Genomic DNA, 25,200 nt, shown 5'->3' with positions numbered 1-25,200 from the left:
GTCATTAAATTGGCTGTCCTTGTTGATCTGTTTTATTTTGATATGGGTTACTTTAGTTTACCTTTGATGAATTAAGGACTTGTCAAGCGATCGCATTACAATCTTTATGTGTGTGTGTGTGTGTGTGTCCTGCTTTCTTCCTGCGAAATGAATGCACGTCTGGTCTCTTTCAGGCTTGCTGTAAAGAACACCACTCTGACACTCTCTATTCTGAAGATTTTGGATCGCAGCCATGTGCAAAAGTTGCAGCTCAAATCTTTGGACACCGTACTCTTTGGAGCACCACTGAGTATGTAACTTTATTTTTTGCAAGTCATATCTGACTTTTAAAAACACGGCTTCCCCAGCAGACAGTCTACTAAATGAATCTCTTGCGTTCAAATGTTTTACTGTGGAAAACAAGTTTCATTACCAACATGACCAACATCCTGCCCAATTTGGTTTACTGCTCTCATTTTCATTCGCTCTTTGTCCCTGTGAAGTGTTGTGGCCAGAGTCACCAGGTCTATGCAATGCTTGGTTTATAGTACTGCACTAAATCTTAACTGTAACTATGCCATAGCACCTTTCCAGAAACGCTACACATCACAGCAAAGCAGATCTCAATAACTCTTTGGTAATGAAATGTGGCGTATTGATTAGTGGAAGGATTATACCTCTGTGAAACATAATGTAATAGACTGTAATTGTGGCTAGCTTCCTCATTAGACTGAAGCAGTAACTCATAATTTGCCAGTTTAGCTTGTGTTTGTTTCTTCTGACAGGTGTAACAATCTGTGTATAGACTCAGTAAGTCCTACAGTCTTCTCCCCATTCTGAATTCCAGTTAATTTAACTATTGTTAAAGATTAATTGGCTTTCACTCATGACTCATGTTAGAAAAATGCAGACACAACAGTGTACGAGTATAAACAACATAACCCACAACTGTGAAAGGTGTATGCTCATTCAACCCAGTGCTATCATTTAAGCTTAGGAAATCCTGTACCACCTGTATCAATTTCAGGGACTGAGGAAGATTTAGACTGTTAGACCACAGTACTCTGTATTCCAGACACATCACTCTGCGTACAGAGGCAAATAAACACTCCACTCATCCTCTTCCTCTGCGTCTCCACTATCTCTGCTCCAATTCTGCACTTATAGATTGTAATCCTTTAGGGGTTTCTCAGTTTTTTTTAGCTCCTTAGGGATTTGTAACATCACAATGGATAGGTTGTCTTTGATGTCATATGTCCTGTCAGCAGTTTAGATGTTTTTTAAAAAATTGTTTTGATACTGGAGAATTATTTCCCAGGAATTTCAAAGTAGAGTGAAGGTGTGTATTTAGAAGAGTGTTTATGAGACATCAAAAAAAAAAAAAGAAAGAAAATCTAATAAACAGTCAGTGGAACCAGGTATTTGCTTTAAGCACACAGATGCACACACAAAAACAGGACAGGGGAAGAGTGTGTAGTGGTGTGTGTCTGGCATGTGTCATTGTAAATGTGTTTTGTAAGAGTCACCCGCAGGAAGACATTAGCAAGGGCTGTCTGGCTTTGACAAGCTCTCAAAACCAGGGGGTCCCACTAACAGCCAGACTGACCAACTGTGAAGCGAAGCAGCATTTTAAGACACACTGCACAAAAGGTTGCACCTAATCTGGCCGACAGTTGTGTAATAATTAACCCAAGCTCGTTTGGGTCCTGTTATTTCCAGTTCTGTGGCTAATTACCTGTCACTTGATGCTCTCTTGGTGGTATTCCTGAAAGAAATTGAATGTTTTGTTCACTGTATGTAAAAGGAAATTGCCTACAATAAATAGCCCAGCAAAGGAGTGGCATCAGGAAATTGCATTCTCAGAGATAATGCCCTGTTTTTCATTTTGGCATCTGTGCTCAGTGAAGAACTATGATGCACTAGACATGCATTTCAGTAAGCGTGACTCATTTTGGGTTATTGTGTTCCAGGTCATTTAAGAGGTAAAGATCTGTTACTCAAGGTCACATTATTGGAGGAACGACCACCAAAATAAGGTTTTTCTTCTGTTGCCTGTCAGCTAGACGTTATTGACCCATTTTGATCAAAACGAGGTGAAAAACCTATCTGTGTGCTTTTATTCTTACATCAATGTAAAAGGAGTTATTCTGTACATTATCTATGTATGGCAGGGGCAGGGAGTGATTAAAATTCTGTGGTTACTATGCATGGTTCTCAAGTGCCCACAACTTGCTGTTTATTCATCTTATTCTGAGAGGTGGTCTAAATATTTGGCCTGGAACAGGTAAAAAACTTACAGGCTTGTACTTCTGGATTGTCCAGTGTTGGCCTTCATTTTAAAAACTGTGTTTCAGCCCTCCAAGGCTACATGCAGGTCTGACTAAAAAATATGGATATATTGTATGCAAAGTGCATTCCTGTTATTCCTACTTATTCAGTGGAACTGATAAGACTTGAGCTGTACAGGTACTTGAGATTTACAGCTTGTGTTGTAGAAGTTCTGTTTCTTCAGGTGACGGAACAAGCAGAGCTGGCACAATTTACTGATATATTCATTTTACTTCCCTTTGTCTCACTCCAGGAAGTATACTGTTCTTTCCTGTATACTCCTACTCAGGTTTTGCAAGAAAAACTTGTGTAACTTGCAAAACTTTGAGAAACTACGTTAGCTGCTGCATGCATGTTATTTGTCATCAAATGACAAATAACTGTTGTTAGTTCCCAGTGGTTGTAAAGGGATCTGAATATGGGATGTGTTCTTACAAGTAGGATACTTGATTCCAAGCTATTGTGACTCTGAAAATCTATAAAACCCTCACAGTGATAACGTCAATGAATACTTATAGTTGCAGCTAAAGTTTGAGCTTTAGCTTCATAGCTTCCCCAGATTAAAATAGGTCGTGTTAAGCTGTCTTTATCGTGGTCTTTTGCACTGGGTCCCTCTCACCGCAACCTGAAATTGTGCTGGTGAGTCTTCTATTTGTGTCACTCCACAGCAGTTGCAATATGACTATGAGATTCAAGTTTCACACCACGTTCTTGTAAAAATTTCTGTGTTGTTAAACAGCTTTATCCTATAATACATGTTGCTGACCAAAATGCATCTCCTTATCTATAGGCCTGCTTAATGACTTAGTTTCTTGTCTTACTAAAATGTAACCTCATGTCTTTTTATTTCTTTCAGTGAATAGACATAACCACTTGAAGGACTTCATGCTGGTCGTGTCAATAGTCATAGGCATGGGTGGATGCTGGTTTGCCTACATCCAGAACCGCTACTCTAAGGACCATATGAAGAAGATGATGAAGGACCTAGAGGGCCTGCAGAGAGCTGAGCAGAGTCTGCATGACCTGCAAAAGAAGTGAGGGTTTTTCCCAACACCAACACAACAAGCTCTATTGCATTTAATTGTATTTTCTGCACATGGCATTCATTTTAGATTTAATATGAAACTGTTATTTTTGTCTTCACATGAGAACTTTTGAGCTTTTAATACATTTAAACTCATCATCCACTTGTCTGAGGATAACTCTTGTACATTAAACTGTGTGCTATAATAATCAGCTGTAAACAGTTATTTCTGACATTCCAACATTTACTGATTCTAAATGGTGGAGGTCACAAGTGAACAGAAGATTTTTACTTTCCACTTGAGCATTCTGCTGATATCCAACCTTGAATGACAATCAAAGCAACAGCCTGACTCGTTGTAGCATGTTTGCAGGGTTACTCCCTAGTTCTTTTGCTGTCAACTTTCAATGTTTTTCTGGTTTGATTGTTTGGATTTGTATATAGTTTTCCCAGGTTTGCACACAATCCTGGGAAAGATTTGATTAATGGCATTCATTGTTCTCAAATAGGAACTTGTGTTATGTTATAAAAGACTGGCAGACCTGCTCTAGCGCCGGGCACTTATGTGTTTATACTCAGTTATCATCAGGCCACTATGGACCCATTCCACGGAGCGTTTTTATGTTCAAATATGATTTAAGCAGGTGACTAATTTAGTGAAGCCAAAGTCTTTGGATAAATGGTGGAAGGTTTGCTTCATGCATTCGTGAAGCTGTCTGATTGCATGAGGGGGTTTTTTCTGCTGTTTTATTTATTTATTTATTTATTTTTCTGGCTTCATACACTAGCATGTCACAGCAAGTCACACATTAACTGGCTGCAGATGCATGTGATCAAGGCATGCTTGCTTCTTTATTTAACAAACTAAAACACTGCTTATTACTGGTAGCATTGGCTGCAGTTTTATAGCCTCCATATCTGCGTAGTCGTAAAGGTAATTCTTAATTTAGTCTCCAGCCATCACTTCTGACTATACTCTGACAAATTGTTTAAAAGTATACATTGTAAGTACCAGTGATCAAAATCACACTTTCCTTTTAGAAGAGAAAAATCTTAGGAATTTGTAAAATGGTGGCCAAAACTCAAGGCTAAACCTTTTAGAATTTTAGAACTCTTTAAAAAAACAACTTTTGAATCACACGTTTTATACTTTGCCCTTGCTTATATCTTATAATACAAAGTATTTCATACTCTGAGGAGTTTTTTGGCCATCAGATCATTCCAGCCTGTCTTGTGATTTAAGGTTTGAAATGAGATGAAATTTCAGTGTTTTAAAGTAAAGCTACATGAATTGGTGAATAAAAGAAAGGCTAATCTAACTATTTTAGTCCTGCTAATACCTGAAGGAATGCTCAGAATGTGCTTTAAAGTGCATATCCTATTTTGCCTTTCAAGGAGACTTGAACTCAGTTTTGACATGATACATGAATCAAAGATTTTTGAGCTTGAAGGTGCAAAGAGATTCCCATTTTATGGTTTTGCATCTCTAACACAGTTTATCCACTGGGGGAGAGGTCATCTTCAAATAAATTTAAAAAAGGAATAAGCTCAGGCCACTGGAAAGAGCCACATAACTGCGTAACATTCTTGTCTTTATTCTTGAAAACAAAGGGAGAGGTGAACTCTTGTCGCAAATTTTTCTTTGACTGCCCTTATTACCCACATACGTTAATGTTTGTATGTTAAATGGGGGATAAATGGAGACAGGTTTTTGAAATATTCATTTTATGCTTTGTCAGTGCTTACTGACTGAACTGAAACTAATGTTTGTGTCTGTTATGGATTCTTGATTTTTTACAGTTGCACCTTTATCTCCTGCATCAGCATATTTTTGTAACAGACATGTTCTTTGTTAGTTCCTTTTCTTTTCAGTACACTAGGTGGAGGGAAAAGTGTTTTGTGGGAGTTTCCTGCTGAATTCCAACAAACAGTGCAACTGATGGCTTAAATGGGGACAAATCAGTGAGGTCAAACTCTGTCCTTCTGACGCTGCCAAGTTAATCTTTGTGTTGACTCTGTGGATTTATACTTTGACTGTTTGTAAAACACCTGCCACTAGCATCTTTGAAGTGGATTTTGACTTACCTTTTTTGCTAAGCTAAGTACGCATAGTTAATTCTCCTCTACAGATCACATTGGCAAACCTTAAGTAAATATTAAAGGCCAGCAAGTGCAGACATTATTTAGTATCCCATGCAAGTAAACAGTCTGCACCATGGTTGTGCGTAATACTTATTAGTGGTTTGTCTGTCTGCAGATAGTACTATAGTGCTTTACAGGAACTGCTCAGATCCCTGAATTATGCTTGTTTGTTCAGCATTGCAGTAAAATTTGCCTGTTACAATTCAGCGGTGTTTTGTTCAGCTGCATTTTAAACTTCAGCTCAGTTCATTTTGCAAAAGGATAAAAAAGGCCATAGAGGTCATTTAAATTCTATTTAATTAAAAATATCTGAAATGCAAGTTGAGAACTTCAGTGGGAACTGCAGCTGCCTCAAATCGGTGTGCTTTGAGCTTTGACCCTCTTGCTTTATGTGTAGTTGGCTCAGAGGATTGTGGGTTAGAGTGGCAGGAAAAGCATGTGGGCTTGTGCAAAAGTGTGACTGCATGCAAAAAGGGCGTTCTATTTTTGGCAATACTGCATGTGACTTTTTCTAGCATAATAAATGCTATGACAGAAAAGGCTAGACCACAGGATCAAATACTTTTGTTGAGTCAAGTCATTTCAAAACCAATAGTATGAGGTCATGATGATTATAGGGCTGCATTACTGTGCAAGCATGGGTATTGTGTGCATTTCTGAGGCAATATGAATGCCAAAGGATATGCAGGTTCTGGTATAATAGGCTATCAGACAGGCAGCAGGTTTTTCAGGCATGCTTGTTTCAATAAGAGTGCCACACAAAAATCAGCAGCTTGAGAGGTTTGTGCTCTGTCTTTAGTTGTGTGTTTCTTACTCATCCCTGCAGCCAGCTGCTCTCTTTCCATACCTTTAAGCAGATCCTGCGATGCTGTCAAGTAGCCTGGTCCAGACATGGCTTCACTGTTGGGAGACAGTGTAAGGAGGTTGTGACGAGAGCTGGATTTCCTGGGTGACTTTTGCAACACTCTTTGACCTTTCTGCCTCACTGGTGGGCGAGTGTTTTAAGCATGACTGTTAAACATGTCAGCTCTGATGCTAATTCACCCACATTTGAATTCGGGTGTGGTGTGCAGATGAAAGGCCTGAAAAAGGACAGGTGACAGGGACGGCTTGCATTGCATGTGAAAAGAACTTAAAGGTTGGGCATATAAGGTTACGTATGTCTTATAATATCAGTGTGTATTCAGTAACGTTACCTGCAAAGTCTGCAGAGACATTGTGTCTGCATTCTTTAAGCTCTGTAATTCAGGTCATTTCATTCAGGAACAGAATTTGGCATCTACTCTGTGGACACTGTTAGTGTCCACAGACTGTTAGTGCCAGTGCTTTCAAATTTTAGCTAGAGAATGGCAGAGGTCAGGGTCGAAAGCATTAGCAGGACTGCCCACCAGCAACATTTTCCATAGCTCATGGTCTGGATCAAGTTTCAATTCTCTGCGCTTGTGTCCTCCTTCTGCTGTTGTGTTCAGCCTCAGTGGGGGAAAGTGCTGCTCCCTGGTGACTGAAATGTGTTAGTACGTTCTGCCCTTGTGCCCCATGTTTAAAAAAACAATAAAACAGAAATTTGAAAACAACAGCATTTTTTTTGTTGTATCACAGTATATGTATAGTATATTCATCAGGCTATCAAGGCCAGTGACATTTTTCAATTGAAAAATATTACAAAGTCCTGCATAAATGTAACCACATCACAGGTTTAGTTGGGCCTGAATGGTTACAGATGAGAGTATATCGGAATGGTGTGTGCGTCAGTGAAAACAATCGTGTTATTGGTGACAAGCCCTCTTTCAAAGGCTTTTTTTTTTTTCTTTAAAGGCTAGTCTAAATATATCCACCACTTGCATGTTCAGAACTCTACAGGAGCACTGGGTGCCACACTGTACTGTTCTAAACTTAAATCCTGACAGCTGTTCTCTTCTTGGCTCTGCTTCCTCTGATGTCAGATTATTGTGAGCTGCCTAGCAGCTGACCACAGTCCTTTGCTCTTCTACATGTTAGCTGTTTCTGGTGATGCATGGCTGATGCAATGCCTACGTTTCATATATACTATGGCATGCAATCTAGGCACCCCTAGTAAACATTTCTGTTGATTTCATCACAAGATAAACTTTCTAAAAGAAATAATGTCAGAGAGAAATCTATCTCTTTAATGTGTTTTGCAATTGTTGAGTAAAAAAGAACAAGAAACACAAAAGATTTAAAATTTGATTCCAGGTACCTTTTACCAAAAGTCAAAGCTTTATAAATCCTCTGCCTCTCTAATACTTGTCATAACAACTAGCACTCAAGGGCTCCTTTAAGCCGGTGCAGCACTGAGCACTTTTTGAAGACGCCAAAGCATTTAACCTAACTAAGAAATGGTATTTAGCAGGAACGGTGGTGGTCAAGTTAAGGTCTGGAACACTGAAAAAACTGATGCTACTAGGATAGCTAGAAAGGTAAATCAAAATTTCTCTTTGACTAAAAAAATCCTTGGCAGACTGATGGTGCATTTTTTCCACTGTGCAGTCTTCAAAATCCTGCTTACTTAGAACAAAATTCAGCATTAAAGCCATGCATATAAACCTCTAAACAAGCCTGATACAGTCTAGAAATGAATCCCGAGGTTGGAGGATAAGATTAAAATAGAACTTATTTGCTGTGATGAGCAAAGGTATGTTTGGAGATGAAAGGGTGCTACAGTTACACAAAAAGAAGAACTTTCCAACTGTTAGTACAAGGGTTGATTGATCATGCTTTGGGCTTGTGCTGCAGCCAGTGGTACATGGAACATTTTCACTGATAGAGGGAGGAATGTACTAAATAGCTGAATAATATAAAGGCAGTTTATTCTGGGAGCAGTCTGTTGCTAAAAGCTGAAGATGACAGGAGTCTGGATTATACAACCGTATAATGATCCTAAATATACCCTAAAAATGCACCATGGACTACCTCAAGAGGATCGACCTGAATGTTTTGCCTTGGCCCTCTCAATCCAGTGATTTAAATATAATCCAAAATTTTTGATTAGACATCAAAAGAGCAGTGACTGCTAGACAGCCAACAATCTCTCAAAATTAAAAGTTGTGATACTTACAAAAAAAAAAGGGTTTTATTTAGTTCTGACCACTTTTTGTAATTCTAAAAAATGTAAAAGATGGAATGTGGTATTCCTTAATCTTGGGGAAAAAATTAGAAATGTTATGTTAAAAAAGAATGTTCATTGTTTTGGAAATCAGCTCATGTTTTACTTACAGAAATTTTGTAGCAGAAATTTTGACCAGGGTTGCTCAAACCTAAGCACATCTCCATAGTTCATAGAAAATAACAATAGCTCCAACACGGCTTCATTTGCTTGGGCTTAGTAAGCAGCCACTGACTAAAAATTGAGCCTGACCTTTGGTCCTTTTTTCCTTAGGTTGCAGATTGCCCAGGAGGAGCATCGAACAGTTGAAGTAGAGAAGGTAAATCTTGAGCAGAAGCTGAGGGATGAGATAAACGCTGCTAAGCAGGAGGCCCAACGATTGAGAGAGCTGCGTGAAGGCACAGAGAATGAGCTGAGTCGCCAAAAGTATGCAGAAGAAGAGCTCGAACAGGTAATGGTTGCAATCTGATCAATTACATTTAAACGCAATCTGTAGTCCACAAAGTAGAAGCAGTGAATTTAAGTAAATAGAGAAGAAGACTTCCAAGGTGGCATCGGCACAGTATGTTTAGGTCTTTCAGATTCACACTAGCTATAGTGTAAATACACCCACTCAAGTCTTTGTCCTTTGGAATTTGGCAGAAGAAGCACAGTTCAGCCCACGTGCGTAAGTAAGTGAAACTGTTTGTGCTTGGAGGATTATCACAGTGCACTAATTCAGATGCTTTTGTCACATTTGACTGTCCTGCTAATTTGGGATTAAGCAGGGCTTCTACATTCCATATAGGTGCTGTTTTCATTAAATACAAGCCTGAACTTTACTAGATTTGAAACCCCTGCTGCGGTAGTACCAGTTGTACCCATTTAAAGAATAGTGCAGGTAATCGTGGATATAGGTAATTAACAGGTAAATGGTGGCCAAACCTGCATGATGCCGAGACTCTCCTGATGTGTGCAGTTGAGAAGGGGCAACTATGGAAATGTTCGGACTTGATTTTACATAAATCGTCCAAAATTCATGTTTGAAAATGGGGGCCATTTACCTAGACACCTTTATTCAGGTTTGAGGTTACATCTGAGCTTTCAGTGTGTGGGATTGGGTTATTTGTGGATATAGGAAAGGCTAAAAATTGTTGGCAGATTGTGGGTACATTTTTCCTTATGTGCTCATCTAGCATGGCTAATAGTTGAAACTTGTTGCAGGTGCGCATGGCATTGAAGAAGGCAGAGAAGGAGTTGGAGTCACGGAGTAGCTGGTCGCCACCAGAGTCTCTACAGAAATGGCTGCAGCTCACCCATGAGGTGGAAGTGCAGTACTACAACATCAAGAAGCAAAATGCTGAACGGCAACTACTGGTGGCCAAAGAAGGGGTTAGCATGCAAAATATATATACATTTCCTTGTGTATGTTAAACAAATAGAATATCATAAAAATAGAGCTTTATGCTAATAATTTAATATCCAAAAATGGTAAACTTCCACAAATTCTGTATTCATTACCCATGAAGCTTTTCCTGTTCTTAAATATTTGGTCAGTTGTTGTAACCTGGGCACCACTTTCCACTTCCTCCTGCTTACCTTGATAAGTCCTTGGTCACTTGCTTTTGCAGGCAGAGAAGATAAAGAAAAAGAGGAACACTCTCTTCGGGACTTTCCATGTGGCTCACAGCTCCTCCCTGGATGATGTGGACCACAAAATATTAGCAGCAAAGTAAGTCAGAGACTCTAATTGTGCGTTGATATGTTGTTAAAAAATAAAAGCTGAGGAAAGACGATTTCATACATACATTTCATACATTCTCCTCTTTGCAAAGTTTTCTTTTAAATACTTTCTTCTGATCTTTTGCAGACAAGCCCTTGGCGAGGTGACCGCTGCTCTGCGAGAGAGGCTGCATCGCTGGCAGCAGATAGAGATCCTAACGGGTTTTACCATCGTCAACAATCCAGGCCTCCCATCACTGGCCTCGGCCCTCAACCTCGACCCCACTTTCATGGGCGGCAGAGCTACGCCTCAGCACTTCATCATGTCTGACGACATGGACGACATGGACGAGGATATCGTACCCGGAACTCTGCCATGTAAGAGTTCCTCCGAAACGCTCGGCCTTTCAGTGGGGATTAGCAAAAAAATCCCTAAACCTTCCTCCAAGGCTCTGCTTGGGAAATCCAAAAATCAGCTCACATGACAATTTGGACCTAATGCTACTATATGTATTATTGTGGCCTCCATGGTGCTGGCGGTAGTGGGGGTTAGACATGTCGAAAATGAGTATTGAATGTTGTTTTACACTTCACACTATGTAAATTCAGATAATTGTCTTGTTGTTTTACACACGGTACCACTTGCCTTTTTGTTAACTGTTATTTTGGATACATTTGTTTATTTCATTCAGTAAATTATTGAAACTGAAGATTGCCATGATTTTCCTCTGGAAACTGAAACCCAAAGAAAAATATACTTCTTAAAGAGAACAATTTTTTGTGTTGACCGATTTGTAGTGCTTGTGTCATGATGCATGTTATAGATATGTTGGCTCAGCTTTTTTTTCGAAGGATGCCAAAAAAGGAAATACTTCAGATGTAGTCACTGCCAGAATTATATTCCTATTTAGGAACAAGATAGGAACACCAAAAAACACAACTCAGATTCTTACACACCTTACAGTTCTTGCAGAATTCATACATTCATACATATGTCGGTTTCAAACCATATTTGACTTTATATGTTAGGTTATGGGTTTAGGTAACTGGAGCTCCAATTTGCTGCACAAGTGAACAAGTGTTTAATCAACATTAATTACACTGCCTGTCTCACTCCCCTCTCTCCCTCCACCACTTCTCTGGTATTTGGCTCCCACTGCTGTCTCATTGGTCCAACTACAGATGGCAATCGACTGTTGGAACGGCGAGCTAGTGACCTGTGGTCCATTGGTTCAGACTGTCAGCCCGTGTGGAAATATCCTGGTTGGCCATTTATTCATGCCCCACTTCAGTCCTCAGTCTGACCTTCCCATCTCCGCTTTTGCCTAAAAAGAGTTTTCATACATTTTAACTGGCAGTATGCTCCAGATGGACCCAGCTGTAATTAAAAAAAAAAAAAAAAAAAAAACTTCTCCATGCTGCGTTCATTTAAAAAACACCCCTGACCTGACATTAGTTGCTTGCTTGGTATTGAAATCCTCCTCCTAAATGTTGCCCCTCCTCCAGACAAACCCCTTTTTTCTACTCCACTATTGTTTTGTATTTGTTTTGTTTTTTAAAGAAACAATTTTTTCCTATTTAAACTTCTTATATTCTTATAATCTGTCTCTATTAGATGGAAAGATTAAACAAGTGTTGGGATTTTACTGATATGCATCACTATTGTGGAGTAAAAAGGCTAAAATTTGTGTATTTTTATACTTAATAATGTGTAACGTTTCCAAAGACTAAAGCATCTTTTCAGTAATTTTCTCATTGTTCTCACTTTTTCCATCAGCCATTTATTTTATGTTAATGTTACTAATGCTGTTATTTTGTGCCAACAGCTCCCAGTATGATGTCTCTGCGCCAACGCCACATTGATCCCCAGCTGGCCCTGGGCTCCCAGAGGTTGGTAGAGAGTTGCCTGTTGGCGGGGCAGCAGGGCGAGGGAACCCCCTACCATTCGAGGCCTAGGGCTACCTTCAGACATTCACGCAGCCACTCGTTTGGGCAGCTCGATTGTCTCCCTCTGCCTCCCCTCTCCTCGGCCGTTTCTCATCCGTCCATAATCTTTACTTCCAGCCAAATTCCTCAGTCGTCATCATCCTTATCCTCATCTTCCTCCTGCTTACCCAGCTCTGTGGGTGGCAGTGCAACCCCTCATTCCCATGCATACCATGCTTCTTTCCAGCCCATGGATCCTATTCCTGATTTGTCATTCTCAGATGTCTCCAAAGTGCACTCCTCGTGCAGCGACAGTTTCGGGTACCCATCTGTCTCCGTTTCTCCACACACTTTGCATGTGCGTGGGTGTTTTTACACCACCTGTCATGGTTTTACCTTGATAACACATGTAGAGTAAATACTTCCCTTAGTATATTCATTTTGTTATGTTTCCATTTTAATAATTTTTTTCTTTTATTAAATTTCTCATCCATAGCTGTTTTTAAGCCATTACAGAAACTTTGCATTTACTCTCTTTCAACCTCTCAGTGTTCCTCCTGTTCTTTGCCTGCTCAACTAACAAGTGTGGAGCCCCACTATCCAGGCTGTGCCCTGCGTGTCCGTGGCTTTCAAGGCATAGTGTAGATAAACTCAAGCATGCAAAGCTGCTTTTAAACATTCCTTGGATCTGATTTTTCCTTCTCTAACCTGTGAATTTTTCTTCCTGCAGGGATCTAAATCGCTCCGACTCAGACTCCTCTTTGTCCCTTTCACAAGTTGGTGATCGGCTGTCTGCCTACAGCTCCAAAGGCCACCTAATCAAGCCCACTTCTCTCATGCATGGCCTGTCCAACCGGGCAGATGATGCCGTCTCACTGCATGCTCACACCCCCAATGGAGGGAACCGTGTTCACGAGGGAGGTCCCGACAGCCCCATACTCATGAAGAAGGTGTACAGCCTGGGAGAGATCAACAGTCTGTCCGAGTCATCTCGCTCACTCAGCCCAAACTCCACTGAACCTGACACACCATCACCAACAGGAGGGCAGGTAGGAGTGGTGGGAGTTAAAGCCAACAGCCGCATCCCACAGCTGTCCTCCAAGAAGAGCCCCCTAGAGGAAGATAGTGGTTCAACAGGAGAAGACACAGATTCAGCTGCCAGCCGTAAGAAACATACCTTCAAGATCTTCAAAAAACAGAGGAAATAAAAGCTAAATGAACTATGGGCTACCAAAGCTGTCTGACTGTATTCCTCTGTTTGACCTGTTTTTGTTTTTGTTATGTTTTTTAGTTTCTAGTTTTGGGGGTTCATTAATGGTCACATGATAGCAAAAAAATTTGTCATTGAATCTTTTTGTAGGTTACAACACCTACTTTGAGAGACTGTGGACTGTTTTACCCAGCTTTATCTGCTTATACTTGGTCAATGTTGAGTATGTGGGGAATGGGCAGGTTTGTATATTGGAATGTAAAGTATTATTTATTCTGCAGGAACTTGTGCCAGTGTCAAAGGGAAATATGTCTCCCTCTTGTTTCCTTTTTTTTCCCTTCTTGTTCTACAATCTATAACATTTTGCATGTCTTCACTATTGTTTGACAGATACTCGAATGCTCTTAGTGTTTGCTTGGTTCTTGTTGTTAACCTGCTTAGACAACACTTGTTTCTTTTATTACTATCAAAACACCTACAAGTCCAAAGTGAATGCGCACTCCTGAGTATTTTCTTTTTATTGAGGGGTACACTTTGTCTGTTTTCTTTTTGTTGATGTCTTGTTTGCGGAGAAAATGGCACATTCAGGGGATCTTCAAATATAAGAGGTGTATTAGAATGCTCCTGTATATTACCTTTGGCTGTAAAAACAAATGTTGCGTGTTGCTATTTGAACTCAGTATATTACGATGCCTTCTTAGGGCCATTCTAAGTAATAATAATAATAAAAAAACAAAAAACGATCAGGGAGGGGGTGATACTCTGAAAAAGAAAAAATCCTAACTTTTATGAGATCTTATGTGGAAAATTTATTTTTAAAATGAATGCAAAAAACCCCAAAAACTATAGTCTCACATTGAAGTCACAAATATACAAAATAAAAATGTTCCTCTTTTTGTAAAGCAATCTCATCACACTAGATGGTGCTTTGCCTCTATTATTCCTACTGACATTATTCAGATGCAGTCAGCAACTATCTGGGAGCCCATAATATCACATTAAGTATAGCAGTTTATTGGGTTATTCAGAAGAAATATACTGATCTGCATGAGATGCTTTTGTGTAACAGTTATTCTTGCATCACGCCTCAACTTGGCCATTCTCTGTTTAGCAATAGAAACCAAATTTTTAAAAAGATAAAATAAAGATGATTATTAAGGGTTTTTAATTTTTTTCTCAGAATATTAATCAGTTATCTTTTTTTCCACATAGAACAGCCCTAATAAGCTGTCCTAGTGTATCAGCATTAACCGCTGGGTCTAAATGTATTTGTATTGCACCCTAGAGGTAAATTCTTGCAAAGTATCTAAAGGACCAGCATCAGACCTTTTGCGGTTTTGAGTTTTAGTGCATTTGAAAAATGGGAGAGTGAAGAATGTCTCTTCTATCTCTTTGCTGAAATATCCAGCTTAAGGACTATCACTGATTAAACTGGGGTTTTACACACACCCTCACTGAACCATATGGTTATCAGGTGTTTGAAGACTAAAAATGTCTAGGGTGTATATAGAAATAATTTTTTTATTAGGCAAAAAATTACCAAGATGTTTGAAGTGGCAGCCATGAAATGCAATGGTATCTTTAGGTATTTAATTTTAAAGTTAGGATACACATTATGAAAAAAAAAATACTAGAGATGCTTGCTTTCTACACCTGTATATCATAAGAAGATGTACAGCTTTGGGTTTGTTTTGTAAGAATAGCCCCTTGAAGGTTAACCAGGATCCCACAATTTTCACGTAATGTGGATTGGGCTATGCTGTCCTGTCTTTTAGTTTTATTATTTTGTTTGTCTTTTTAGTGGACAATAAAAGATCCACAGCAGTTTTTCAGTGAGGATTGGTTGTTGGTAAGGGCTATAATTAAGGAAAGTCTTTTGCTCTGTACAAGACTGAAAATTTAAAGTTGTAACCACTTCTGGTTAACGTTTTATGGAGGCAGGAAGTCAATCATGTAAAAGTGCCAAATTGTGATTTCTGTCAGAGGCCTTTGTATTTGTAGTGTGTTCTAAACCTTGAGCCCCTTTTGCACAGAAGACAAAAGTGCATGATGTATACAGTAATGTATATTCAGAGATGAAATGCTGAATGTCCGAGGGTATTTTCTGTAACAGTATGATCAGTACCGTATGTTTACATTTGTAACAAATAATTATTCTTCTCAGATAAGTACAACAAAAAAACAACAACCTTGTGCCAGTTTTAATGTTGATTGCTTTATTTGAGCACAAAACTATGCATCTAGTTGTAGGTGATTACTAAAGTAGTAGGGACGCCAGTACACTTGGGGTGCTCCTGATCAACGAACAACCAAAAAGTGCTGCAGAAGACACAGAAAGTCTCCCCCAGCCTCATAATGTAACAGGTGGTTTGGATTTATAAGACACGTTTAAATATTTTATTTAAAAAAATAAGACGAGCTTAAAAAAATAACAATTTCCTACTGGTACTTTTTTAAAGTGTCATTTGTACCTTTTTTGCACGACAGAGCTGTAAATTGGTTATGCCATCTGAATGTGTGAGTGTACGTGCGTGTGTCTGTCTGCTCCCGGTATAATGCACTGTAACGTTGATGCATGTCATCTGTCATAACGAAACCTATATTGGGTTAAAAGAGTGGATCAGCTTAAGCTCTTAAGTCCTCCACCCTACTTTTCTCCTTGTCTTTATTTTGAGCTTCTATTTATGAAAAACTACAGTATATTTGTACAGGGAAAAAAAATCATTTTGCATCTAATGTTGTGGTCTAAACTTTGATGGCACTCCTGCATGAAAGCAATAAACTATTTTGAATGAAAGGTGAGCTGCTTCTTCTAATACACAGCACTTTGATTTCCTGCTGTAGAATTTTTTTTGAATTTTTAGATTTGACTCTAAAATTTGCACCAGCACAAAGAATTCAAATGTAGGTTGTGAAATGTAGATTCAGGAAACGGGTGAATAATATTGGGTTACCTTTTGTTATATTGTCAGCAGTGAAATGCAACCAAATCCAGAAAGCTCCACGGAGGTGTACATAGTAAGTGGGTGGAGCTTTGTGCTGTCAAATATTTACCTAGGAGAGTAGCTGAGGTAGAGCAGGATAAGATCCGGGTCTTGATGCTTCTGTTTCACTGCAGCAAGATTAATGCTTGGGCAATGGATTCTCATACACTGTACAAATATATCTGTCAGCTTTGCCTCACGATGCAGGTAGGAGAAGGTTTGCCTTCATCAATAATTCAATAATACACTGATTCCTTCTAGTGTAGTCTTCTCAGGAAAATGTATGCTTGTCTTCTGTCACATACAGGTTGTTTGGGGTTTAGATGAGGTGAAAATCCTGAATCCTCCAGAGGAGGCTTTGCCAGACCATCTTTTGCAAGTACTGTACTCTTGTGATGAACCTGCTACAGTACAGCTGGACTGTGTTGTATCCTTTGAAACTGGCACCATAAGCACATTTCTGCTAAGACAGTGGGCTTGTGTCCCAGGTGTCAATAAAATAAGGACTGCGAAACTGAATCTGCCAGACTGGTTGGTGTATCAAGCTGATGGGATTGTTCCAGACTCTCAGTGGGTGCTGAGTTGTATCCTTCGAGCCTCAGTCAGACACACTGGATATGATGATACGGAGAAGTCTGTCAGAGCTCAACATGTGGCAACTTTGAAACCTAAGCCCTACTTAAGTCGACGTGTCAAACAACATCAGCTCTGTATTGCCTGGGGCACACAAATGCTCCAGCTAACTAAACAGTTTACCCAGAAACAGTGTGCCTTGGAACAAGGTGAGGATGGAGAAGTAAGAGTAAAAGTTAACTCTATATGAAGTTCAAGTGAAGCTATGAAAAAAAAAATTCTCTCACCATGTTTGACAGCAATATTCTGTGAATCTTAAAGATTTCAGAGAAAGATGAAAAAACTCACACAGTCCTCGTTTTTTAAACTTTGTAATAACAATGCTAAATTGTAGGCTTCCAAATTTCATTTAGAAACGCTTCATTTGCTGTCTTCAATCTATGCTTCAAGTGGAGAAAGCTTTGGTATCACAAAGACACTGAATCCCCACAGGAATGAGGTTCTGGAGTATTTACGTGTTAAAGCCATCTCTTTCCCATGGTATGATAGACTGTTTACAGTATATCCACTAGTTTTCCATTCCGTCATTGAAGTTATCATTTAGGGTCATATAAACAAGTCTTTTTTATGGGGGGGTTTCTAGGTGTACGCTTTCCATCTGGATATTTGTAACCAGACACTGCCAGGAAGACTTGTGTGGCGTGTTTCATCATATAAATTCCCAAAATAGTTATATCACACCAGCAATACTCCTCACAAAGTCAGGTATAGTTAATTTTTTCTTACATATTCTATTTATCGCATTATCTTGACTTACATAAGGCTCATCTCTCATTCACATTAAACACAGGTCACCTACACATCCAGATGAATGGAGAGTCTCAGGAATCCTCTGCATTTCTCTCTTCATTCAAGGTCCCTTTAAATGTGTGGTGCAATCTTATTGTGATGGTGCAAGGTAGAACAGTAAGTAGTCTTTTGTTGACACAGCATACCGTTTATCATGCACATCATCATAATAATGAAAAAAACATGCTCATTGTCATTGCATCTCAGGTGGCTGTCAATATGGTATGCTTGGATAAAGACCAGAGAACAGTTAAAACTTCTCAATATATGTAAGTCTATTTCTAATGTGACATCGTGATTCAGTTATTACCCAGAGGAAAAAACTGCATTTGAGGTGTACTATAACACTATGTGCTCTTCTGCTGTATAACATGCTTTACAGGTTTAGATTTATTATCATGCTTGATGACACAGAGGGATATTTTGTGATTGGAGGAGGGAAGTATATACGAGGAGTGAAAGGCTATTTTGGACCAGTGATATACCACCGGAACCGAATAGTGCCTGACATTATGGTACTTCTAGTAATACTGTACTTAATACTTGTAGCTACATCCAACTCAACTGTTCACTGTGTTCAAGTCTGATTATATCTTTCTTTTTCAGTCTGAGTTTTATGTTCCAGATGTTATACAGAATTTAAATCTCACCAGGTGGCTGCAGACTTGTGAAGAATTTAGCCTTGACATGAATGTCAAGATCAGTGGCCATTCAATCAAGATCCAGCAGAGGACAGAAGCCGGTAATACCAGCAGTAGGGTTTACTTACACTAGATGGTGCAAAAAATAACTTTTTAACTAAACTTTTTAAAATAATCACACTGTGAGTAATGTGTTTGTGCTGCTTTTCTTCAGAAACTTGCTCTCATGCTTTCCATAAGTGGGTGGTAAAACACAGACAAACATCGAATCCACAGTGTGAATCGTGGGAAGCAGCTGCTCCTCGCAGAAGACATGCCGCTAAACTGGCCAAATTATTAGTTTTAAAACATGGTGAGAGATGAAGTATAATATTTTCAATTGCCAGGGCATTTTAAAATATAATGCGGTCTGAATGAATGATGCTTTTCTGCAGTTGTAATAGCTGCTGTTTTGGATTCTGCATGTCATTAAACACATTAAAGTTCAATTTGTCCCTTGCAGAAGGAAGACCAGTTAGCCTGCATGATTTGGGCAGAGCACTGTACTCCTTATCACTCCATAAGCTGGGCAAAGCGAGAAGCACGGAAGTGGTCAGCAAAGTATTATCACTGCTTCTCCAAGCTGGCTGTCTAGCTGATACCCGAGCTCTGCACATGTCATCTGTGCTCTACAGTACTGGCCTAGGAGTCCAGAACGAGCCTTTTAAGGTCTGTTTTATCAGGTCATTTATAGTTAAACTAGTTATTTGTTTTTTAAAAGCTTTTTTTCAATATATTCTCACATGTTCAAATGTATGATGCAGGCTTGGCTCCTGGGCCTGCTGGGTGCCCAAAAGGGTGATCGATTGGCATTGCTGCATCTTGGGCACCTGCACCACCTTGGACTGCATGGTCAGCCCAAGGATCATGATCTGGCCTATGCCTATTATGCTAACATTGCTCAACAGACAACTATAGACCGTCACAATCCCTCACCACAGCAGGTTTGGAAAGCATTGTTTTTTTCTATATAAATATATTTTTATACAATTTATGACCTGCTTTACCAATACATTTAGATTACTTTTTATCATGGCTACAGTTTTTGGATTTCTGTCCTCAATAAATGTATCTTTGTTTCTTCAGTTCATAAAAAAGCAGCAGTATAATGAAGGCGGCATTAATACAGTGATCAAAATTAGTTAACATTTAATTTAAAGCAAATTTATTTTTTTATTTTTAACCTTAGCATTTGTCTCCTCTTTTTTTCTCCTTTTTAGACAACAGTTGAGGCTATTTTTGTGAACGATGAAAAGATGTTGAATATCCAGACCAATGAAAACCACCACATCTTTCAATGGCTCAAACATCAGGCCCGGAGGGGAGCAACTGAGGCTGAGGTAGTCTACTGACTTTGTTGTTGCCCTTTTGTTTCAAGTATGCTTCTCACATTTCATCAAGCCAAAGACTGAGTTAACAGGTTTGTCACAAGACTAACTGCTGATATAACTGTTGGTATAATTGTTCTTCCACAAAGACAAAAGCAGAAGTAAAATCACTGATGTTCTTTAGCAAGAACTACAGAGGCTACAGAGGTGGAGCATTGGCAAAGGAAGCTCTGCTGGTGTTGATCTGCATCACTTTTTTTAAAACTTGACTCCTAGTTTATTAATGCACTGCAATGCCTGCAAACTCCCTAAGTGCTTTACTGGGACATTTGTTTAAACTGAAATTTACTGTAAAAAAAATCTAAAATAGTGGATTGAAATGATAATGTAGAACATCACAAGTAAAGACATTCTCAAGAAATGGGGGATTTCAACATTTAGATTTTAGTAATACTTTGACAGTTGTCTTACAGCAAGCTATTGCCCGCATGCTATTCTGGGGCCAGCAAGGAGTGACTCCAAACATCCGGGAGGCTGTGAGACACTATGAAAGGGGAGCTGTCCAGTGGGAGGATCCAGTGTCAATGTATGACTATGGGATAGTACTTCTGCAGGTCAGATTTGTGTTTGATATACAATATGGAACAACACTGACAGATATCTTAATCTAAAGCATTTTCCTTCCACCTGTGTTAGCATTTAGTCACATCTACTTGTAATATATGAATGTTTCTCTCTGTAGGGACATGGAGTGGAAAAGAACATTCCAAAAGCTGTCACATTCCTAAAGAAAGCAATGGATAAGGTGGCTAAATGTTAATAACTTCTTTATGACGTATTTGTTATCTATGCTGTAACATCTGGAGTCCACTTTAAGTTTGCATCTCATTCTGGTTCTCAAAATAATCGGTCCTACAGGGTCATGTTCCTGCAATAAATGCCTTGGCCTGGTACTATGAGCACTTTGAGAAGGACTACAAACAGGCCGTACAGCTATGGGAACAGGCTGATCTCCTCATGTGTCAAGAAGCAGCTTTCAATCTTGGTGTGATTTACTCACAGGGCCTTTATCCAGGAAAACCTGCCAACCAGGTAAGCTCAACTGTAACATCATCATCCACTGTAACGTATATGTCATGGGTCCTGTAAGTGGTAATAACGAATATATCTTAAAATATAACACATTTATCTGTCCTACAGTATATAGCCTATAAGTACTATCTGAAGTCTGCAGAGAGAGGAAATATCAGGGGAGGGATTCTGATTGCTGACATTTGGACCACTGGGATGCCTGGCTTTGTCAACAGACATCCATCGGACGCCGTTTTGTCAGCAACTTACTTTTTTATTTATTTTAGTTCACATGCATTTCTATTTGTCTCTTAACCAGAATGTATTCTTAACTGACTGCAGGTGGGTAAAGTGGGCAGCAGAGCACAACGGATACTTGGGCAGCATCTTACACAAAGCTTTGGATGCCTGTCTCAAGAATGACGTGTAAAGTCTTTCTCTAGTCACAGTTGCCAAAATCCTGATCAGATCGCTAGAATGCAATTACAGCTATTTCATCTTCTGACTTCGCTACAGGTTCACATCACTATTATATTACATGATGGCTGCTGAAGCAGGATATGCAGTTGCACAGTTTAATGTGGCGTACCTATGTGAACAAAATTCAGTAAGTAACAGAAATGTAATTCTGAAATTTGTCTCTATTAGTCTAAATGTTATTGTCACTTTCCTGCTTACTTCAGCTCTCCCTCTTAGAAATATTTACCACTTTTTATGTCAAAAGGGAGGTTTTCTGGATCCAGTATATGCATCAGACTGTATGTGGAGATACTACAACCTTACGATCCAAAGTCAAAATCCTAACACCTATGGTAAGTCACTAGCTTTAAATGCAATAGAACAGTTGCAGACTTGTGCAAACACTTACTATACCTGATTTGATCTCGAAATCTGTTTTCGCCCCAGCTTTTATTAGGATGGGTGACTTGTTTTACGAGAGGCATGATAACAGGCAGAAAAACTTGTTTTCTGCAGCACAGATGTACACACTGGCAGCACTAAGGAACAATCCCCAGGTTTACCTGCTTTTACATTACACCTTTGCTATGTTTTTGTATACATTGTGTGCATTTGTTTATGTTTTAGTAAGTCATACCTGTCATTTTCCACAGGGATGGTATAATTTAGGTGTCCTTGCTGAAGAAGGTTACAAGCTGCCACTGTCTATACTGATTAAACTTGGCATCTCAGAGTTATACCTGGCAGACAAGGAATTGCTTCTAATTGCCCTGTACAAAAGGTTTGTTTGAATACCGTCTGTATTAAAAATGGAGCGTACTGCACGTACATATATGCAACAAAAAAATCTATATTTCTTTCCAAAAGATGCAGAGACTCGGAAGATGCAGACTCATTCTTTCCTTGCAGCCTTGCCCTTTTCAGTGTATATGTACAAACATTTCAAAAGCACTATAGCGCTGCTATTAAGGTAAGTGTAATATCCATATCTACACCAACTCAGTGGCCAACATAAGATTTAACAACCCAAAATTAGGTTCAAACACAATATGTCATAACTGAAGTACTCAATGTCTTTAAATTATCATTCTTTGTGTAGCCTGTAACATGTTTCTATCATTATACAATATAATGATATTCACACTGATAAGAAGTCATCAAATTTAAAAACTTGAAAATATTAAAATCTAAATCTATTAGGTAATGTGGTGTAGTATATATTTCTCTATCAAATTAATACTGCTGTGTTCCTGTTCCTTTTATTTCCCACAGTTCTGCACTGCTCTTGCTGTGGTTGCAGCTCCAACAGTGTTTTTAATCATCCGTGCTATGTTCAGGAGACGCTTTTTGTCTCTGCACTAGAACCAAGGTTGTTGTGACACTTGCCTGCAAACAAACTGAAGGACTATGTGGAAAAGTCAACCTTCATTAGCACAGAAACACCACAGTAGTTTACCTATTGGTTACTTGGGACAACTGTACGGAGCAAAGCTGACATAAAAATGAATGTATTTTTTGTATATGTCTGTAATCTCTTTTTACTGCTGTTAAAAAGACTCGCTTTTATTTTATTTTTTAATTGAATAAATCATAAAGAGTGCTGTTTCCTCTGTTGATTATTTCATCTTGGTTCATTTGTGAGTGAATGACCATCAGATGGTCAACTCCACTATCACCACTTTATACTGCATCATGAGAAACATATATCTTATATTTCAAAATTAATATTTGGATTTACATAAAGTAAACAAACTAAACACATTTGTTTAAAAGCAGTAATAATATCCACAGCCCTGCCACTTTCTGAAAGGTTTAAATGTAATATTATATAATGCTGCTTGCAAACAGAAAACAAGCCAGAGAATTTATATAGCAATTCATATTCTAATAATCAGAATTAAACAAGTAGTCACTGACAACTCTACTCAAAACAAATTAGTGGGGGGGGTGATGATGGTATGACAAATGTTTAATTTTTTCGATAACATTGCATCCTTGCTACTGAGCTGAACATGTGCTCACATTTTAAGATGGCATCCTGAAAAAAAACCCTTAAAACATCTAAAGAAAAAACAATTCACCCTACCATATTCTTTAGTAATATCACTTAAAGAATTAATCATATGTTTGATATTCCTTCGTTATTGGGAAAATGTATGAAAAGAATGCAGAAATGTGTGCCGAAATATTTTTTTCAGGCTAAGGGATTTGCAGGAGTTGACCGGACAGGCTGAGCCAGAGGAGTCATAACATCAGAGCATGTTGTTTTAAGCTAGCATTAGCCAAGAAGTTAGCCAATGCTATTGGCTACCCTTAGCTCCAGAAACAAGGGAACCTTTTCCCCCCTTTTTTACCCACATTGCAAAGCATAATAACATCATGACTGGTAAGTTGCAATGTCGAACATGTTGAATTAATTAATGGATAGGTCAATGCAAGCTTTTTCAGTTAGTTTTTTTAGATACATTTTTTATAGTATTTCTCCAGCTAAGTGCAAGGAAACTTACATTTAATACCATACCATATAAATGTTGCAGCCTTCAAAAAGACTCATCAGCTTTTTTCCAATCGTCTGTTGTCCAGTTTTGGTGAACCTGTGTGAATTGTAGCCACTCCTGTAAGCCATCTGCTTTAAGGTTTGACAAGTTGTGTGTTCAGAGATGTTCTACCTTTGTTGTTGTAATAAGTGGTTGCTTGAGTTTCTGGTACCTTCCTGTCACCTTGAAACAGTCTGGCTATACTTCTGTGAAACCCTGCATCAACAATCCAGAGATCCATCCAACATCCAGAGAACTGCCATTTACTGGATGGTTTTTCTTTTTCAGACCGTTCTCTGTTAACATTAGAGATGATTGTGTGATAAAATCCGGTCATTTTGACCGTGTCTACACACTGAGTTGCAGACATGTAATTGGCTAACAAAATATTTGTGTTAACAAACATTTGAACAAGTGCACCTAATAAAGTGCCTGATAATATAGTTTCTGTATTTGTGCATCATAGCCAAATACTCCAAATAAGTACAATAATTTGACAGCATAAAAACAAAAAGTAACAATTATTTATTCACTCATGAATGTACACTGAATGTACCTTGAATTTCAGTTGAAATGCCCCTTCATGATGTTAGAGTTTTCTATTTTCAGGAATGATTTTTTTCCATTTACTGGTGATGGAGGCATATGACTAATGTACCTATTGGACAGCAGCTTGCAGTCAGCAGGGAGACTGACCTTCAGCCTCCAGACCTGGATTCAAGTCCGTGCATCAGCTTATGTTTTTGAGAAAGTTCCAAAATTCTTAAAACCTGGAGCGTTTCTATTATCCAGGTGACCTCTGTTCTTACCACAATGTTGAAAAGGGCAATGACGTGGTTACAGAGGGTTGACAAATTAATGTCATCACCTCACTGATAATGACGTGAACCCTAAAGTAATACATCAGAATTACAAACACTGCCAAAATGGTTGGTTAAATTACCGGAGCCTGTCTGTCAGTTTAATATATGTCTCAAATTCCCAATACTACCCTGAACAATAGCTGTATTATAATGTGTGAGACATTAACCTCTCCAATTGAGCTGTTTAACAGACAGAGGCAGAGTGGGTAGACTGGGTAGTTGGACAAGTGCTTTTGAAATGTAGAGATGGATGTTGTGCTGTGTATTGCTTACATTATAAGAGAGTGGTGATTTCTGTACTTATGTTAGTGATGATAGCTATTTTGGCATAATTTGAAAAACCTCTAAATGGTGAACTGCCTGTTATCATTTTAATTTATTCAAATTTTACTGGGTCTAGTAATTTAACGGTTGACATATAT

General features: G+C 38.8%; 2 protein-coding genes across 3 annotated transcripts in view; both read left to right on the top strand.

Moving 5' to 3' along the window:
- The window catches only part of stim1a (stromal interaction molecule 1a), a 30,763-nt gene extending 14,538 nt beyond the window's left edge, over positions 1-16,225 (top strand). The window contains exons 6-14 of one of the 2 annotated variants that reach the window (XM_063493094.1): positions 174-289; positions 3,164-3,341; positions 8,871-9,048; positions 9,801-9,968; positions 10,208-10,308; positions 10,447-10,676; positions 11,481-11,561; positions 12,125-12,188; positions 12,955-16,225. In XM_063493094.1, coding sequence (XP_063349164.1) covers positions 174-289; positions 3,164-3,341; positions 8,871-9,048; positions 9,801-9,968; positions 10,208-10,308; positions 10,447-10,676; positions 11,481-11,561; positions 12,125-12,188; positions 12,955-13,432 — 1,594 coding nt within the window. In that variant the 3' untranslated portion in view covers positions 13,433-16,225. The remainder of the gene's footprint in view (positions 1-173; positions 290-3,163; positions 3,342-8,870; positions 9,049-9,800; positions 9,969-10,207; positions 10,309-10,446; positions 10,677-11,480; positions 11,562-12,124; positions 12,189-12,954) is intronic. The other variant, XM_063493095.1, reaches the window with a different exon arrangement.
- Positions 16,226-16,571: 346 nt separating this feature from the next.
- Positions 16,572-22,929, top strand: si:dkey-24p1.6 (protein sel-1 homolog 3). The gene is made up of 23 exons (XM_063493856.1): positions 16,572-16,625; positions 16,726-17,200; positions 17,405-17,531; positions 17,635-17,756; positions 17,842-17,957; positions 18,048-18,109; positions 18,223-18,355; positions 18,447-18,582; positions 18,696-18,833; positions 18,984-19,189; positions 19,285-19,464; positions 19,741-19,860; positions 20,322-20,462; positions 20,591-20,653; positions 20,767-20,940; positions 21,049-21,176; positions 21,262-21,345; positions 21,436-21,526; positions 21,644-21,731; positions 21,826-21,935; positions 22,032-22,159; positions 22,246-22,348; positions 22,651-22,929. The coding sequence occupies exons 1-23, from the start codon at positions 16,572-16,574 to the stop codon at positions 22,738-22,740; spliced, it is 3,069 nt and encodes a 1,022-aa protein (XP_063349926.1). The 3' UTR covers positions 22,741-22,929.
- Positions 22,930-25,200: the final 2,271 nt, after the last annotated feature.

Source organism: Pelmatolapia mariae, linkage group LG14 (assembly GCF_036321145.2).
Source record: "Pelmatolapia mariae isolate MD_Pm_ZW linkage group LG14, Pm_UMD_F_2, whole genome shotgun sequence".
In the NCBI taxonomy this organism is placed as follows: Eukaryota; Metazoa; Chordata; class Actinopteri; order Cichliformes; family Cichlidae; genus Pelmatolapia; species Pelmatolapia mariae.
Note: the sequence above shows the minus strand (reverse complement) of the source record. Positions and strands in the feature narration are given on the sequence as shown.